Source organism: Hypomesus nipponensis, chromosome 23 (assembly GCF_054491055.1).
Source record: "Hypomesus nipponensis isolate SF chromosome 23, ASM5449105v1, whole genome shotgun sequence".
NCBI lineage: Eukaryota > Metazoa > Chordata > Actinopteri > Osmeriformes > Osmeridae > Hypomesus > Hypomesus nipponensis.
Window position 1 is genome coordinate 4,089,399 of NC_140383.1, and position 18,144 is coordinate 4,107,542.

Consider the following 18,144-nt stretch of genomic DNA (forward strand, 5'->3'; position numbering starts at 1 on the left):
GGTGTGTGTGTGTGTGTGTGTAATATCTGGCCTTGCCTTTAGCCATCCCTACAATCCTCAAACTCAGCTGGAACAAATGAAGGGCTTGTTTTTGCATCCTCCCAAGGTCGTTGGAAATCAGTTTGTTTGGCTATGCTCACACACTGCGGTGGTCCGTGTGGAGTGTGTGTGTGTGTGTGTGTGTTTGAGTGCATCGGTAATTCAGCATGTGTGTGTGTGTGTGTGTGTGGGCGAGCGTGCGCGTGTGTGTCTGTGTTTAGTCCTGGTTTGAGCATTCTTCTTGGTTGCGTGTACCTGAGAAGACAGAGGCAGAGGAAGCAGCTCCACCAAGCGTGGCTCTGCATGGCCTTGACACTTCCCAGGCCTCTGGTGCTTCTGCAGGCCTCTGGGCTGGAAACCCAGTTTCTTCCCGTGCCTGTGTGTTTGGGCAGGACACCAGGAAGCTGATCAAACAGCCGGCTCAGAAGGCCACTGCTCCACAAAGGCAGAAAGGCGACGGGGCGGCAGGGGGGTTTCTACAGGCTCCTAAACGAGGGGAAATGTGTAAAGTAAACACACTCTGCTTTGAACTTCAACTCTACTGATCCTCCAGCCATGGTGGCTGGGTCGGTCTGGTTTTGTTCTGTGGGACAGGATGGAGAGAGGGCCAGAAAGATATCACAGTGTATGGGCTTTATTAGTCATGCTGTACACGTCTTTGAAGAATCAGAATCCCATGCCAGAGCGCTGTCTGCTGGAGTTCTCTGACAGAGATGCAAAAGATTTAAGACTGAGAGCAGATGACATCATTGATGTGAGACTTCAGGGAGGAGGTGATAAAATGCATTAACTGGATGGACTCAAGGTGGAAGAGACCGACAGAGAGAGACAGACTGAGAGCGAAAGAGAAAGAGAGAGAGGGGAGGAGAGAGAGGGAGAGAGAGAGAGAGAGAGAGAGAGAGAGAGAGAGAGAGAGAGAGAGAGAAAGAGAGAGGAAATGGAAGTAAGAAAATGGATGCCAGCAGGGCAGTGAGTCAGACTTAAGCAAAATCAGAATGTAAATACATTTTCTGAGATTAAGGGGGATAGGGAGGCGTGTGTGTGTGTGTGTGAGTGTGTGTGTGTGTGTGTGTGTGTGTGTGTGAGAAAGAGAGAGTGTGGTGGGGGGGTAGTCTGTCTGTCTGCCTGTGTTTCTGTTGCGATGCAGAATATTTTCTCTGTGCTTCCCTCTAGTGGCTGTTCTGGTAAACTGTAAGTATCAGAGTGTGCTCACTCACTGGTCCGTAAGCCCCAATTCACCATGTCAGCGTAACAAGCCAGGTGCGTTTCCTCACAACTCAAGGTTTCCACCCAACTCTCCCTGAATATAGGAACTGAAAGGAGGAGGGGGATATCAAAGCAGAACAGAGAGAAAAGTTGCTTTGATCAAATTTAAATTGAACATTTTACAAACATTCCCCAGACAAGGATCTGACAGGTGTGAATCACAACATGTCCTTAGCTGGCGGATCAGAGGAGTTAGCATGTCTCTCTTCCTCGAGTAGAGATGTGACCCCAGCCTGGGTCTCTGGTTGAGTCTGGACCTCAGGACCTGCCGAGCTGTCAGAGTGTGAGGAACGGTCGTCGTTTGAGATCTGGAGCATCGGGGTGCTAATCTGGCTTTCCCCCAAATCACTGGCCACCCTCAGCAAGCAGCTCAGCACCATGTCCTTAGCCCGGCCCGCCTCCAGGTTCCCCACCCGGCTGAGCTGCAGGGTGATGTGATCCAGGCTGGTGATCACCAGCTCCGAGCCCAGGAGAAGGCAGGGGGAGACGGGGTCGCCTGGCCCGGGGGCGCCCCCCCTGGCCGAGCTCTCCAGCATGTACTGCTTGTAGAGGTCCAGCAGCTCGTGTTCCAGGTAGCGGTTGAGCAGGGAGTTGGAGAAAGGGCCTTCCCGCCCCAGGGGCAGGAAACTGCGGTCCCGACCGCTCCCGGCCCTCCAGCGGGACGAGCCTCCTTTCAGCACCCCCGGAGCCTCTCTCAGGGAGCGCGTCTCCGGGAGGAATTCCTCTGCCGCCGGGGGGACGTCGCAGGAGTGGATGAAAGGCCGGTCGGCCCGGCTCTCGCTGCAGGGAAGGACCGCACCATCTGGGGTAAATATCGGCAGCACCTGGTCCCCCCCGATGTGGAGGTCGCTGTAGTTCTGGCAGATGCTCTGGCAGGAAGAGGGAACCAGGAAGGGGGCAGGGGCAGGGGAGAAAGCCTGACCAGGGATCTCCATCCCTGGGGAGATTGGCGTGCCAGGCTGGGGTCTCTGTTGTGGTGGCAGAGCCTGGTAAGGAGGCACCTGGGGGGGATGGGGTTGGATCACATCCCCCACCGAAAGACTCAGGCTCTGGGGCTCTTGGGGGAGGGTGGAGTACCCCCGTCTTCTCAGCTGGTCTGGGGAGGGCGGGGTGGATAGCAGGGGGGCTGCGGAGCTCTGGGACCCAGTCCTGATGATCTGGTCCTGGGGGACCAAGAAGCTCAGATCCTGGGGGTCGGTATTGTCCTGGTCCGGGCAGAGTGCCAGCCTCCACAGTCTGCTCTCACACAGCATGTCTGCAACAGGTAACACAGCTAACAACACATCCTGACCATCTTGAATAATACATTCAAAGAAAGGCTTGTATGCACTGTCTGTTCCTGTAAAGCTATGTTCATTGAGTAAAGCATTTAGGATGGCATTATTGACATTTTAACAGGGATGTTTTTGAACCACAGACAAGCATCCTACAGGTACATGTCAAACCATACGTAGCCAGATAGAGGAGTTAGTTCACATTCGCAAGTTAAGTACTGACCTGAAAATACAACTGCTTCAGATGCCACTGCTTCTTTTCAACTGGGATGCTAAATCAGTTGTGTAAAGAGATACAACAATCAACGTGTTTTTTTGAGAGATAAAGACAGAACGTGTGCGTGTGTGTGTTTGTTTCTAGCTGCTGGGAGTACCCCTTGATTTATACAGAACAAAACGGGAAGTGGGAATGGCATTTTGCAATTGCCTGGTATGCTTAAACTTGAAAACGAAACCTAAGTTTTGTTTCTTGGTGACTAGGGCAGGTGCGTGGTTTGAAAGCAGAAGGAAAATTAGCTTTCAGTTGAAATACCTGATAGATCCTATTTCTTTAGATAGACTCATGTATACCCACTTCACTTTTCTTGTGCAGCTGGAGTGGAGCAAAATAACCTCTTAAAGAATAGTTGGCGCCAATGTAAAACTGTATCCTGTTCGCTCGTCCATGTCCTAACCCCGCCACCATAATAGGAAGCGCCGTTCGGCACTTGAGAGGTGTTATGTAATCCCTGTACTCTACTTAGTGTTTTGTGGGCCAACTGGCCACCCTCACCTACCTTTATATCACCCTGATGATGAAAGTATAGTGTGAAACAGATTATTGTTCAACGAACAGTTCAGAACAGTTGAACGTGTGGACGAACAGGACGTTCAAAATATGTTTACAATTAAAATGAAGGCAAGATTAATGTAAACGGTTGTTGAAATAGTCTTTCAGTAACAATGCTAGTGCAAGTAGGCTACTTGTGACAGTCTGACCAGGCCATGTCAATCAATAAGTCATTATAAAGAGCGCTTTATCTAGAGTCCTGGACCGAAGCCTGTTTGCCATCTGTCCACGTGACTGGTTTCAATAACCCATCCTGACAACAAACTTCTAAATAAGACTTGTGCAATGGAGGCTTGAACTGTATCTGGTGTAAGAGATACTGCTTGAAAGAAGAAGAAAAAGCAATGTGTGGCTTATATGCTGCGAGAGGCTGGGATTTTTTCCGTTGTAGAGACCATTGTGTTTGCTTTCTGGTCTGTGCTTCCTTCATCAGGATTGATGGAGATCCTTATGATGGCTGGCAGCCAGCAGAGAACCCTGCTCGATGAAGCCTTCCAGCACTGCAACATGAGAACACACTGGCTTTAACTATTCAGTGTGCATTGAAACCGAGAGATATTAGTCATGAATCAAACTGTTTTCCATTGAGTCCATTGGGTGAAAATATCTGAATTTGAGGTTACTTTGTGAAACATGGAGTTGGACTACGGCCCTTAAGGGCCACTTCCTGAAGTTTCTGTGATCCTGTGGTTTTTCTGCCTCACCACTTAGCGGCCATTTTAATCCGATGTAACGACATGGCTGCCTATTCATTTTGGTTGCGGGGCGATTCTGGGGTCCTGCAGCATTAGAGGCCATCTGACACGCGACAGCTGCTCAATAGTAATGAGACACAAGCAGGTACGGTTACAGTTGCTATGGTGCTTCTCCCCCACTCCACAACTACAACAACGGAACATTGGGCTGTTAACAACATTCCGCAGTCCAGACTTTCTCCACCTGACAATAAGGCATTTCAGCACCATGGACAAGGTTACTGTAACTGCGTCTTGTTGTTAAGCACTCTGGACGCATTTGGACATGGATTCCTGACAGAGGAACGCAGTTTTTGGATGTTGCATACATGGATATGTTAAAAGGACATCTCTGTCAAACTAGCTCTCTCGTTTTCAGTTCAGCGCCTCTCCGGGTTCGAGGATGTTTCGGAAAATCAACAACGCGTTCCGTCCGAACCAGCACGCGGCCCGGGCCGGGGACCCCCGGGGCGGCAGGTCGGAGCAGGACTACCACAACGCCTGCACCGTCAAGCTAGTCCGCAGCACCTCCATGCTCGTGGTCGGCCAGAGGACGCAGACCACCGTCGGCTCCACCTTGAAACGGAGTAAGAGTTCCGTGAGTGTGGAGTCCACCACGGCCCTGTACTACTATCAGAGGCAGGAGGACCAAATATGGCTGTACTCCCAGAAGCAGAACTGTTTGGAGTACCTGGAGGAACTCGTTGCCCTGAGAAGACAGTACACCAGGAGTGTTAACGACCTGAACAGCACAGAGATGAAGGTCACCATTTCTTCTAAGAAAAAACCTGCGCCTCCCCCGCCGTCTTCTAAGAAAACGCAGGTAGCTCCCTTGTGGCCTTCGCCCTTGCAATGGTAACCAATGTATCTCTCAATACCTCAATGTCCTCAGCTATTCTCTATTCGATTTTCTTCTTTTCTTTGCATCCCTGAGTATTATAAAAGAACATAACAGTACTATCAAAAACGATTACTAAGAAACTGCTGCTGTAACATGCAGCAGAGGGGGGGAAAGGATGGGTAAAGAAAACAAGCTTAAAATATTTTTTTCTGCACAGACTTCAGAGGCCAAGCCATCCGCCCCTCCTGTTCCTAATGAGGAGAACACACTTGAGTTCTTTGACTCTGTCATCGCCAGCTGTGACTCTGAGCCCGCGCGCAAACCTCACATAGATGATGGACATGCCGACGTTGATTTCATCGGTGAGTGACTGACATTCGACCAATTACCACTTTGAAGTAGGCTAATCTAGAGGACCCTATTGTTCTTTTCTGTAATGTCATGTTATAATAACGTTCATTCATCAGACACTTTTATCCAAAGCGACGGACAATATAGGGGATCTACAATATCTTAAACTGCAGTAGTATGCTCACACTGAGCTATAGCCTACCCTTTCTATTTAATTAATCCCTTTTCTCTCTCTCTCTCTCTCTCACTCTCTCTCTCTCTCTCTCCCTCCCTCCCACTCTCTCTCTCTCCCTCCCTCCCACTCTCTCTCTCTCCCTCCCTCCCTCCCTCTCTTCTGTCCAGTGGCCACCAGCACCATTGAGCACGACCTCCACTCCAACTGGGTCATGCGTGTACCCCGTGGGGTCATGGACGAAGCCAAACCCCCGGCCCCGGCAAAAGCATCTGGGAAGAAGAACAAAGCAAAGAAGGACGAAGGCGGTTCCACCAGCAGCCGGAGGAACCTTCAGAGGAACCCCATCCACCTGCCCAAGGTCGTGGAGAGCGCCTTCCAGACCCTGCGCTTCAAGCCCAGACTGAAGAAGAACAAGGACTGAATGTGGTTTGGTCAAACGGTGGCTTTGTAGTTTCAGTAAAGCACCTGAGGGGGCTCTGTGGGGGGGCTCTGTGGGGGGGCTCTGCTTACAGCCCCCTGGAACACAGACCCTGAGGAAGGCAGGATCCCATAGCTACACTGTCAGGACACTCTGAGACACATGGAGCCAGTTTGCCAATAAATACACTTTCCGGACCCAGTCCCAGACCTCTGTCTTAGCGCTTTGGGGAACCTCTCGGAGGAAGGTCAGGGGTCATGGACGTTTCAATTGGTCGGCGGTTGCTACCGGTTACTCCAGCCGTGTCAGTCAAGTCACCGGTGATGGATGATGCAGTCGATCCAGCTCTCTACACCTGGCGTGGCTGCTTGATGAATAATCCATAGCCAGGGTCCTGAGGACTGATGTATCTGTCATTTGATCCATACAGGTGTGCGTAACATACCCTTGAGTGTTACTCACCTATTGTCCGTTTAGCTTACCTAACAGATGACTCAGCAACCGACTATGTCGGTGCAGCTAGACAGTTCGCCAAACGTCTTAACTGTACATGTGGAAAGGGACAATTAGAGGCTCTTAGATATTTCATGTTTCAAGGGCACCTTCCATCTAGACCAACGGGCCTACATCATACAATGAAAAACTGGTATGGAATTAATGTGCCTGATTGTCACACAAACCATTATGTTAAGAAAAAGTTCTTGAAAAACATACCTTTTTTTTTTACTTTGTGACTTGTATTGTTTGTATACATTGTTTGATGGCATTGAATTGTTGACATTGGTTTCTGTAGCATCATTTTAAAGAAAGAAAAAACTGCACAGAGAAACACAACTAACTTAGCAACTAACTAAGTGTGGTCTAAAACATATTGACAGACTACATCATTTTTCTCTTCTTTATTACAAAAAAATATTTATGTACACACACACACACACACAGGCCCTACAAACTCATGTCACGATCGTTAGCTGGTTATAGTCAGTTGTTCTCCTGCTTGCCCTTGGGGCTGAAGAAAGCAGACATGGTTCTCATTCCGCTCCTATCCACCTTGGCCAGACTTTTCTGAGCTGCACTCATTTTCTTAGGTGGCTGAGGAGAACAGAGAAAACATAACAATATCACGGCTCGGTGACCTTGAGTGGCAGAAACCTTGTTACATCTCCTCACGACTTCCCTTTTCAAACGGTCAGAAAGAAAACAAACTTTCCAAGGTTGCCCTCTCAGGACTTGTGGATTAGAGGGCGACTGCAGAGGAATCGCAAATGGAGGTCACGACCCTTAAGGCTGCGCTAACAATGTCACACGTTGCCTCAAAAACATTATCCATAAAGCTACAAAACTCTTGCATCCGTTTGGATATAGAATCAGATGAGTTATCCGGTATTCTTTCCACATCCCCTAGATCTGTTAATGCAGAGGCTCTCTCCCTCTAAGCTAACTCACTTTGCGGGTGAAATCTGCGCTGTTGAACTTGGTGTAGTCGTCCCCTGCCTCCAGCGGCTTGTCGGACAGTTTCCTCTTCTGTTGAACACGGGACAGGTATGGGGGGGTTATTCATAAGAGGCAAACCTTCATCACTCAGAATCCCCCCCCCCCCCCCCCCGTGCTATAGACTGGTTGCTATGGCGACCGCCACAGCCTCATTGTCGAGGCAACCACCATGCGACAAACAGGGATGGGAGGAACGCACTAATGGACCAGGGGGGTGAGGGCGTTGGGACTGGGGAAGCCAAACAGGGAAACAGCAGCACTCTGGTAATGTCTACAACAGCCCACGATAACTACAAACTTTCACGTGGAAGCTGTTCACGCAAGAAGGTGGAGGATATCAGGAGATGAAGTCAGGGAAGGAACGTAAACACTTTTTACCTAAGAGTGTGAACCCCCCAAACAGTTATAAAATAAATAGTGACTCCTAAACATAAAATACAAATTAAAAGGAGTTACAATTTATTTTGTCAACTAAACAGGAAAATCGCAATACATATATAACAAACCTTTGACGGAGGTTCCTCCTTCTCAGGGGTAACAAGTTCAGGTAATCTGCCGAGCACAAAGAAGGAGTAAGGGATGCACTTGTTAAGACTGCAAGGCCATCATACACCTGAACAACACGGCCTTCACGTTTCAAGTACGAGGAGCATTCATCCTGTGGTGACAGAGCCCCGTCCATGAGCCCTCACCGCAGGTGGGCGAGGAGGGCTCCGCTCAAGTCTCCGCTGACGTAGGCAGACAGCAAGCCGTGGGCGTAGCGAAGGTAGTCCTCTGTGTTCCCGCGGAGAGAAGACAAAACAGAGTTCTGGATGTCAGCAAATACTTTAAACTTTAAAAAAGTATTGTTTGGTTGTGTTTTTTTTTACCTCACGTAATACCGTTTGGTTTCGAATGATTTCATACAAAGACATCTGTGTTTGGTCTGCCTGTCACAGAATCCTTGACGTGCGTGAATGAAAGGCAGGATCTTTGCATCGCAAAGGCTTTGGTGCCCTCTCATGGACAACGTTATGTTAGCTTAGTCTTATGAGGTCTGCGCATCCACAGGAAGTCATTAAAGAAAACGTTACACGTTTCAATTGTGGACCGTTTACATGTTTTTCAGGAAGACTGACTTGCCATCAAATGTGTGTGTGTGTTATGTGTGTGTGTTTATGTGAGTGTGTATGTGAGTGTGGTATGTGAGTGTGTGAGTGTGTGTGTGAGGGTGTGTGTGACTCACCATCCCTCGCCTCTGACTCCAGCTTGACTCTGACATAGGATGCTGACTTGACTCCCTCGCCTACAGAGATGTTGGCATTCTTCAGGGCCTTCACTGTCCTGTCCACCTGCAAAACACAGGGTTAAACTAGTAATTAACCCTTATCCCAACTTAAAATAACCTGAGCACTAACTCTACAAACACCAGAAAGTGTTACCTCTGTATTGCTAATTATCAGTTGGTCATTTGAATCTGTCATTATTTGCAAACCTGCAAAGTTAGCAAACAAACTGGAGTGGTGAAATAAGCATCATGCTGTTATGGGGCTGGGCAATAAATAGATCAAAAACAATTGAAGTAATGACTTCCCTCAATAAAGATATTGTGACATTAGTTCATTTTCAATAATATCGATAATGTTGATAGAGAATAATTAGGAACAGCTCAAATATACTGAGCACCTCGAGTGGAGTAGCTAATGTTAACCGCGGAAAATTAGTCTTATTGCTAAAAACAGAGGCAGCAATAGCCATGGAATAGCCATTTGGAGCAACTTCCAATGAAGAAATGATTGATAAAAAAGGGTTTGTCTTCTTCAGTTATTTGGAAGTGGTTTGGCTTTTTGAAATCCGACAAAGAGCAGAGCAATGTTCGGTGCAAATTGTGTAGTAAACCAACAGGTGGCTACCAAGTCTGGTAATACGACAAACCTTTTTTACCACCTGAAGCATAATCACTCGTTGGAACATGCAGAAAGTGTGAGTTTGCGCCAAGGTATTGATAAAAAGCAAGTTTTAAAAAAAGCCTGCTCCCTGGCCGCAAACAATTCTCTGACATCGCTCTGCCTAAACTTTATGCCGAGTGTAGGGAAAAAGTTGAGGAAGAGACTTATTTTGCTACTACTACGGATCTGTGGTCTATCAACTTAATTATCGTTATCAAATGGAAATATAAATATCTATATTGATTATTTTTTACCCATATCGCCCAGCCCTAAGCTGTTATTTATTTGTCACATTAAAATGTGTGTGTATGTGGAGGATTGTGCTTCACTGAGTTAAAGCCCACCTTCTTCTTCAACCAATCCAGGGTCTTTTCCAGGCTGTAACGATAAAACTGCATGCCCCCCACCTCTGTCAGAGAGGGAGAGACAGAGAGAGAGAGACAGAGAGAGAGAGACAGAGAGAGAGACAAAGAGAGAGAGAGAGAGAAAGAAATAAAAAAAGAAAGAAAGAAAGAGAGGAGAGAGAGAGAGAGAGAGAGAGAGAGAGAGAGAGAGAGAGAGAGAGAGAGAGAGAGAGAGAGAGAGAGAGAGAGAAGGGGGAGCATTAGCAACACTGACGCTGAGTGAGGCCGTAAGCTCAGAAAAATACACAAACGTAAACAGAGACAGACATTCTTTTTATCAGTTGTCATTTTGTTTATGAAGATTTGTGACTGTAGCTTTCAGTGTAGATTCAGCTGGAAGGACATCTGACCTTTCTCCTCTGCTATGTGATGCACGGAGGCCAGGGAGCGTGTGCAGTTGAGCAGCCTGGTGCATGCTGGGAAATCCTCATCCATGACCATCTGATTCATGGGTTGGAACTTCCCCTGGGGACACAGAAAGGTTTATGGCATCACAATGAGAAGAGAACACCTAAAGGATGATGTCATAGTAGAAGGTACAGAAAAGTGGCGAAAACAACAACAATGTCACAATGATATGACATCATACCAACATATAAAGACCGAGTCTTAGACTATGACATCACAATCATCAACACCACATTCTATAGACAGGCTTGTAGTGATGTGCGACATCAAAGAACAGAATAACACTTTTAAATAGTCTGATTCACTTTATGATACCAGAATGTGTCATAATGAATAATGACAATATTACCTCTTTTCCAGCTTTGACCAAATAGGGTAACAGAAGGTATAGAGGGTCCATAGGGGTAACATACAGCAGTCTCCCATCTTTTGCAAAAAAGAAAAAACACATTCAGACTTGACTTGAATTTTAAACCATGTATCAACTCTTAGTATCAACGTGTACTAACCTCTCTGCACCGTTTGGCCAATGAACCAGGAGTGGCAGTCTTCACTGAAGGCTTTAACCTCATACAGCTGCTCATCCTCACTGCCCAGCAGATACAGCGAGGCTGCACCTGGAAGAGTCACAACACACACACACACACACACACACAGTCACGACCACGATAGGGAAGTACCTGACTCGTTAGCGTCACATGCGTCAACAGTCTTCAAGTACTGTAGCTATAAGCCAGATTCGCAACGAATCGGGTAAAACAAGTTTGTTAGCAGCGAGTTTTATTACGCATGGATAACTAACTGCAATGAAGACGGCTAGTTGATACCTGTTGATGGGTTTCTGAGTCTTACAAACGTGGAGTCGACGTCATCTTTCCTTGTTTCAATGGCCGAGTCTGTTGATCACAAAAAATAGCATAGCCAACGACAGTCTACAAGTCAATGGCATGGGTAGGGAAAGGTAACTTTTCGCAAGCTACAAACACATGTTAAAGTTAATACTTGCTCCAAATGCCAGCAATGTTAGCTTAAAGTGCATGAAAGTAAATCAACTAACAGCTAGACTATGTTGACTGAAATATCTAGGCGACCGTGCTATATTTAGCTACTTCATCTATTATATGATGTTTACTGTAATTAATAGATAATTAGACACTCTGTTAAGACTATAGCCTGTTAACTTCACGGTACCTGCTACAAGTGCGACCCATCTGTCATTCTGTGAAAGTGGTGAGCGTTTCTTTTTTGTGGCCATTTTGTACAATTTAAAGATGTTTTGCTAGCTCCCTGTACCTAGAACTGTAGGCAGCTAGCTAGCTCGCTACCTATAAGTGATGTGCTGTCTTTGACTGTAGTTTACTAGCAGGTAGTGGCTAGCTAGACTGTCGTCACTGTAAACACTCAGTCCGCACTGCGCAGCAACGTGTGAAAGAGCGGGTAAACTTGCCTGTTCCACTCCAAAACGGGATTGGGTTCCCAGTAAAATATATATATATATAAGATCCGCAATTGCTGCCTCTACCAAATGTATAAAAAGAAACTGCAGCTATTTGACTTGATATTTAATAGTACTGAGTGGCATCGGTTCGAAGGACGGCTTGATTAACGGAAACATCCGTTTTAGTATACGCCATTTAATTTGTTTCATTCCCATCATTTATTAAGTGGAACATTCCGTGATGTCATCTTAAAGGTGCATGGTTGGGTTTTTAAGGAAATTTGGATAGAAAGAAATCCGTTGTATTTTTTTTTTGTTGTCATAACGTCTTTACATTGTTTGATAAATTGATAGCCACGTAGATTGTTGGCAACGTTACATGTCCGATTTTATTTGCTACTCGACGTACATGTCTTCAGGTCTGAAGTTGTTTCATACCAAATTCACTAGAGGACGCCAAAGAACCATGGAAAGAAAGATTGGCTACAACACTAAAATTGCATCGGTACCGTGAGACGCTGTATGACATGATCAAGTATATTAGCATATTAAGGTACGTGTTAATAGTCAAAAAGCTATATTAGTCCCAAAACAGTGCTCAATAAAATGAACATGATCGTTCCGTCTTCCTCACACGTGTAAAATAATCCACCGTTAATAATCCATGTTTCTCTTTGTCCAGACTATCTAACTTAAACCCCCTTAAAACACATTTAATCACACGTCGTTACTTGAAACGTCTGGTGGTTGTACTAGTTGACACAGTCCTTGCATTTCGCATTTTCTAGCAGACAACAGTGTTTTTAGAAACGTGTTTGGCATTTGAAGTTCAAGAGTCAGTTAGTAGGCCATAGGGTTCTCAAGGTTTGGAGATAGGAAGACGGATACACACACATCATGGAAGTGTCATACAGGATGTAACATTATATCTCCAAGTTGGTTTCCTGTGAGTCACTAGTTGCTCTTTTTTTTTTACAGAGTGTACGTGTGTGAGAAAGAGAGAGAGATGGAGTACTGTGGCTCTATGATCATTACTAAGTTTCTAATTTTGTCTCCTCCAGTCACTCACTTCCTGTCCATTTCCATCTTAGTAGGTGTCACATGATGGCGTCACATGATGACAGCACGCATCTGTGGACTCAGTGTGGGATTTGGCAAGCTGCACACTTAAGACGACAATCCAGCTAAATCAGTTATATACTAAAAATGCTCTTTTCTTGTTGTGAAATTGTTCTATGGGGAGTGTTGAAGTTGCTCTGGTCCTATCCTGGACCTAGCTACCCTGGTCCTAGCTACTCTGGCCCTAGCTACCCTCGTTCTAGCTGCACTGGTCCTAGCTACTCTGGCCCTAGCTACCCTGGTTCTAGCTACCCTGGTCCTAGCTGCACTGGTCCTAGCTGCACTGGTCCTAGCTACCCTCGTTCTAGCTGCACTGGTCCTAGCTGCACTGGTCCTAGCTATCCTGGTCGTAGCTATCATGGCCCTAGCTACCCTGGTCTTAGCTGGTCCTTGCTGGTAAGATAGTCATGGGGGATGGATTGAGACTGAAGATGGAGGTGGGGGGGGGGGGGTTGAATCTCCCATAAAAGACGTCCATAACGTGTAGTCTTTGGATAATTCTGACATGGGCCACTGAACTTCTTCCCACCTGACCTTGATTTGGACGCAGGTCCATCTTTGCTGCCCCTGACATAGACCACAAGTGGATACCTTTCCGTGCTCCAACCTCCCATGCCATCCTCATCCTGATAACGCACCAGCAAGTCTCCAGGCTCTGTTTCCAAAGCCCCTATGCCTATGTCATTTTGATCTCTCTATCCTGAAGGCACCCACTGCATGGCCCGTTAACAAGTCCCTAATTAGCTTGTTTTGCTAACGAGGAGGGGAGGGGTGCGTGTGTGAGGGGTGCCCTGCTGCTTTGAAGCAGGGCCAGGGAGAGTCCCTATGGGTGGAGACACAGCACAGTGGAACACCACGCAGCACAGTGGAACACCACGCAGCACAGTGGAACACCACGCAGCACAGTGGAACACCACGCAGCACAGTGGAACACCACGCAGCACAGTGGAACACCACGCAGCACAGTGGAACACCACGCAGCACAGTGGAACACTACGCAGCACAGTGGAACACTAGCATGTATATTTATTTCTTGATACGTATATACACACAGTATATAATACAGTATACAGATATACACTATGTATGATATACTATAACCTTGATTTAATAACATTTGACACTATAACATTTTCCCTGTTTTTGTTCCACTTTTGTTCTAACCCTAAGTTTCCCCTCCAGCTGTATCGTGCTTCACCTCAGAAGTGAGTGAAAGACAGGGAGTTTGGTTGCACTGCAAGACATTCTAAACCAGGATAGGTCTGTACATGACATCTAGACCCATTACATCGTGTCGCAGAATCTAATCAGAGATCTGTGTTTCTGGTCTGAGAGCAGGGTATAAGATGTTTTCTGTGAAGCAGGATTCTTCCTGATACATGGAGACACACGATGAAGGTAGATGTTAAACAGACAGACAGAAACAGGCAGAAGAAAGCTCTCTTTCAGAGTGTGTGAAGGAAAGTCATAGGGTCTGTTTTTTTCCTTCTTCTCTTTACTCCCAGCTGAGAACAAAAGTGTTCTTTCTGATGGGCCGGCACACAGGCAGGCCCAGACAGCAGAGGTCTCTGTCCCCCAAACACGCACACTCGAACAAAGTAGGTCTAAATTTAGGTCCAGGCTAGGGTTGGGCCTAACCTCCCTCCCTTCCCTCTTCTCCCAATCCCCCCCTCCTCAGACCCAATTCTGCCCTCCTCATCAATCATACAGCTACAAAAGAGAAATTCAGTGTAACCAAGGCTTCCCCTCTTTCTCTCTCTCTCCCCGTCTTTCTCTCTCTGTCTCTCTTTTCAAATTTATTTATGTCTTTCTTTCATCCCCATAAATGGCCCTTTAAGAAGCAACCCTCACAGCCCAAATATAAAGAGGGATTTTAGGGAGCTGGCATTTTCCTTTTTACAGAGAGAGTATTAAGCTTCTGGTGACTTGGTCACAGTGAACCGGACTCTTGTCTTCAGGCATGTGTAACTTCCACACGGTCCAGTGCAGTGTGAATCAAGAGGTCGCGGATGGCGTATCTGACCTCCCCTGAGTTTTCCTGCCTCCAATAAGTCATGCCGCACTGTGTGTGTGTGTGTGTGTGTGTGAATGTGTGTGTGTCACAGTGTCTGTTCCACACACGCTCACACACACTCGAGTCCTCTCTACTGATGCACTGCCCCTCAGTAGAGGGGGGGTGGAGAGGCTGGGCAGGACAGGATGTGGTCAAGGCGGCCCGTCAGGCCTGTGGAGAGACGTCTGCCACCTGTAGGAATGCTCTCGTGCTTCACTTTGACCATAGACACGTGTCTTGGGTCTGGCGTGTTCACAGAGCTGCTGAACACCAAAGGAGGCTTGAATGGCCTCGGATGCCCCCCCCCCCCCCCCAATGGAATTATAGCACTTTAAAACCTGTCCCCTCTCCCAACAGCTCCAGTTTGGAAGCTGTTTGGTTTTAGGTTTTGAGTGCTTGTTCCATCCACAGAGAGAGAGGGAGCTGTAGTCCTCATACACACACAGACACACAGATGTGTAGAGTATTCCCCTTGGCAGGAGGGGCTTTATGAGTCATCATCCGGGATTCCCTTCCTTTCTCTTCCAAATATGGGCGGGAGTTTGAGGGGAGAGCGGGAAGAGGAATGCTCAAGGCAGAGTGGAACCCCTTTGTGATGTCAGAGAACATTCTAGCAGGGAGCCAGGGATTAAAACACGGCCGGTCAGGCCTTTACCCGCTGCCTGGAAAAAGACGGGAGGGAGGAATTACTGGCAATCAGAATGCCAGGAATTCACACATCACTGCGATGGTATTCCCTCTAGAACAGCTCTGATATCTACACTAATGGACACACACACTCACACACACACTTCCTCCTTCCCTCTTCCCGTAAAGCTTCTGGATTTTTGAGCACCCCCCCTCACCTCTCCCACCCTTTCTCTCCACCCCCCCCCCCCCCCTCCCTCAGGGTTGACAACCTCTTCCCAGCATCGCTAGCTCCCTGTGAGGCCTTGCACTTCCTTCCCTCTCTCCTTCACGGGAGGGAGTGACTCTGTCTCTGCATGGATGGTGGTGTTTGAATGTCGGCGACGGTCTTTTTGCATGTTTGTGTGACAGGTCCCAAAGCTGTCAATCTTTCATGCATCGCAGACACCAAACACCAAATGCATTGTGAGGCTTTCTGAGACACAGTGTAAAGTGCTCTGCTGTTGTTTTAGTTGTTCATTACACCTCCCCTCTTCTGACCCTTGACCCCTGGCTCCATCTTCCTCTTAACTGCTCTTTGAGTGTGTCCATTCAGCCTCTTGTTCCCAAACAGAGTTAGATAGAGGGTTTTTATGACAGTGGTATTGGTTTTAACCATAACTGTGACCTCCACTCTGGGGCCCCCCTCACTGTAATGTCTTCCCCATAAAGGGGCTCTGATGGTGGGGTAAATCCTCACAAACTGCCCCCTGGCTCTGGTCCTGGCCCCAGCCTTGTGTGCCTCCTCTGCCTTTTTGTCCCGCCAAGCTGACATCACACACCATCCACCACTCCACAACCCTAATTACTGTTTACCAGGAGAGTGTCTCTCTCCCTCTCTCTCTCTTGCTCTCTCGCTCTTCCTCTCTCCGTCTCTCCTCCTATCTCTGTCTCGCTTTCACTCAGTCTCTGTTTCTCTCTTTCTCTTCCACTCTGGGTTTCTCTCTCCTTTTGTCTCTCACACGCACACACACACACACACACTCTCTGCTTCCCTCCCTCCCTCCGTCTCTCCCTCCCCCCCCCCTCCCAGTACCAGGGATCTGGGATGATGTGGTAATTACATCTGTGGACGGCTGGCGGCCGCAGACTGCTCCGCAAGTCTCTCCGCGCGAGTCTCTCCGCGCGAGTCTCTCCGCGCGGCCAAATGAAAGAGTGCTGCTCTCACAGCACGGAGCTGTAATTAGGATAAATACAGATCAGAAGGGGACGAGAAAAAGAAGAAGGAAAAAAAAAAAACAGTTGGTGTGTTTGTGTGCGCCTGTTTATTTGTTTATTTACGATAGCCCGGGCCACGAGAGCCTCACTGTCGCCTTGGCGTTGTCGAGGTCGGGTCGGGTCAGGAAGCGAGACAGCCAGCGTGAACACATGGCACCAGCGCCTGTGCTGTGGCAGCGCGAGGACAGTTGAAGGCAGATATAATCTGGGGTGCTGAGTCAGTTTTAGTGGCGGTGGTAGAGGTAGTTAGTGGGGCCTGAGCTTTTGCTCAGCAGTTCTGTACAGTATTTCAACGAGTCGTGAAGTTTTTATTATCCCCTGGTTGAAGATGTGGAACTACTTAGTGGTGTGCACTGGTGTCCCCCACATTTACCTCCTCCACTCCCCTGCTCAGTCCTTCTCTCCCCCAACTGTCACCCTCACACCTCCCCTCACCTATACTTCCCCCTTTCCTTTCCTCCCTTCCCCTATCCAGGGACATTGCCCGCTCTCTCAGTTTAGAGATTCAGCGATATCTCCCTCTTTCTCCCTCTCTTTCAGTTCAGAGATTCAGGGATATATCTGGTCCGGTGATTCGAGGCTTCGTCTTCCCCCGTGGGTCTCATCTAGCTCTGCTCACTTCCTGTGTTGAGGGAGGAGCCCAGAGCGGCATCCTGGTTTCCAGCCTGTCCACTGACACAGTCCACAGGCCTGGCCAATGAGAGATTAGCCGGATCACCCAACGGCATGCTGGGACAGATTGGAAACTGCACATCTCGGAGGAGGGCGAGGAGAGTGTGAAATCTGTGACGTTTGTGAACTGTGTGTGTGTGTGGGGGGGTTTGTGTGAATAACACAAAGGCAGTTTGGTTGACCATGGGTTTACACTGGAATTAAAAGCTAGAAAACAAGAGCTGTGCTCTTGAGCACGTACTTATTTCCTCCTTTTCAGTTTCTTTAGGTGGAAAACGCTATTGCCCTTCAAGGTAGCCATGCCAAATCCTGTCAGTGTTTGTATACCTATAAGTATACTGTAGCTGTACTGTAACCCATACAGAAGCTGAAATATTAGAAGGCCTATATACAGCATTATGATGTGTGTGTGTGTGTGTGTGTCAGCAGCTTTCCTAAGTTCCCTCTGCCCTGGACAAGATGACGTCATCACTTGGAGGGGTTTTGTCAAACACACACACACACCCTCTCTGTTCGACAGTACTCTGGATGGACAGCTTTACTGACTGACTCACTGCACATAGCTTACACCTAAGTGACACACACACGGGAAAAGTACCATCTGGGTTATAGAAACAGAAGCCCGTTGACCTGGGAAGTACACAGTCTTAGGATCGAAACGTCTGAAGGACAGACAGGCCTCATGTTAGAGTCTGCCGTCATATCCTGAGCAACAGGTCGTCTACAGGCACCAACAGACAGACAGAAAGACGGCGGAGCCAAAGGAACAGAGCGACCCTGCGAAAGATCGACAGATTGACAGATAAAAGAGGCTGTA

General features: G+C 47.7%; 3 protein-coding genes and 1 long non-coding RNA gene across 6 annotated transcripts; 2 read left to right on the plus strand and 2 right to left on the minus strand.

Annotated features, from left to right (window-relative positions):
• Nucleotides 1-1,372: 1,372 nt before the first annotated feature.
• On the minus strand, nucleotides 1,373-2,558 carry LOC146233657 (uncharacterized). Its single transcript, XM_084689648.1, has one exon. The coding sequence runs from the start codon at nucleotides 2,556-2,558 to the stop codon at nucleotides 1,464-1,466; it is 1,095 nt and encodes a 364-aa protein (XP_084545774.1). The 3' UTR covers nucleotides 1,373-1,463.
• A 1,987-nt stretch (nucleotides 2,559-4,545) lies between these two features.
• c9h13orf42 (chromosome 9 C13orf42 homolog) lies at nucleotides 4,546-5,930 on the plus strand. The gene is made up of 3 exons (XM_084689964.1): nucleotides 4,546-4,965; nucleotides 5,201-5,345; nucleotides 5,677-5,930. The coding sequence occupies exons 1-3, from the start codon at nucleotides 4,546-4,548 to the stop codon at nucleotides 5,928-5,930; spliced, it is 819 nt and encodes a 272-aa protein (XP_084546090.1).
• Nucleotides 5,931-6,811: 881 nt separating this feature from the next.
• rnaseh2b (ribonuclease H2, subunit B) lies at nucleotides 6,812-11,566 on the minus strand. Of its 2 annotated transcripts, XM_084689879.1 has the most exons (11): nucleotides 11,353-11,566; nucleotides 10,989-11,057; nucleotides 10,671-10,778; nucleotides 10,511-10,587; nucleotides 10,104-10,218; nucleotides 9,694-9,758; nucleotides 8,647-8,752; nucleotides 8,114-8,195; nucleotides 7,928-7,973; nucleotides 7,374-7,451; nucleotides 6,812-7,019 (listed from the first exon to the last, which is right to left on the minus strand). In XM_084689879.1, the coding sequence occupies exons 1-11, from the start codon at nucleotides 11,414-11,416 to the stop codon at nucleotides 6,909-6,911; spliced, it is 921 nt and encodes a 306-aa protein (XP_084546005.1). In that variant the 5' UTR covers nucleotides 11,417-11,566; the 3' UTR covers nucleotides 6,812-6,908. The 2 variants fall into 2 exon arrangements, with proteins under 2 accessions (XP_084546005.1, XP_084546006.1); XM_084689880.1 differs by lacking the exon at nucleotides 7,374-7,451.
• LOC146233660 (uncharacterized) lies at nucleotides 10,825-17,567 on the plus strand. 2 transcript variants are annotated; one of them, XR_014741821.1, is made up of 2 exons: nucleotides 10,825-11,122; nucleotides 17,196-17,567. It is a non-coding gene; the product is annotated as an uncharacterized LOC146233660 (long non-coding RNA). The 2 variants fall into 2 exon arrangements; XR_014741820.1 differs by lacking the exon at nucleotides 10,825-11,122 and adding an exon at nucleotides 11,615-12,152.
• Nucleotides 17,568-18,144: the final 577 nt, after the last annotated feature.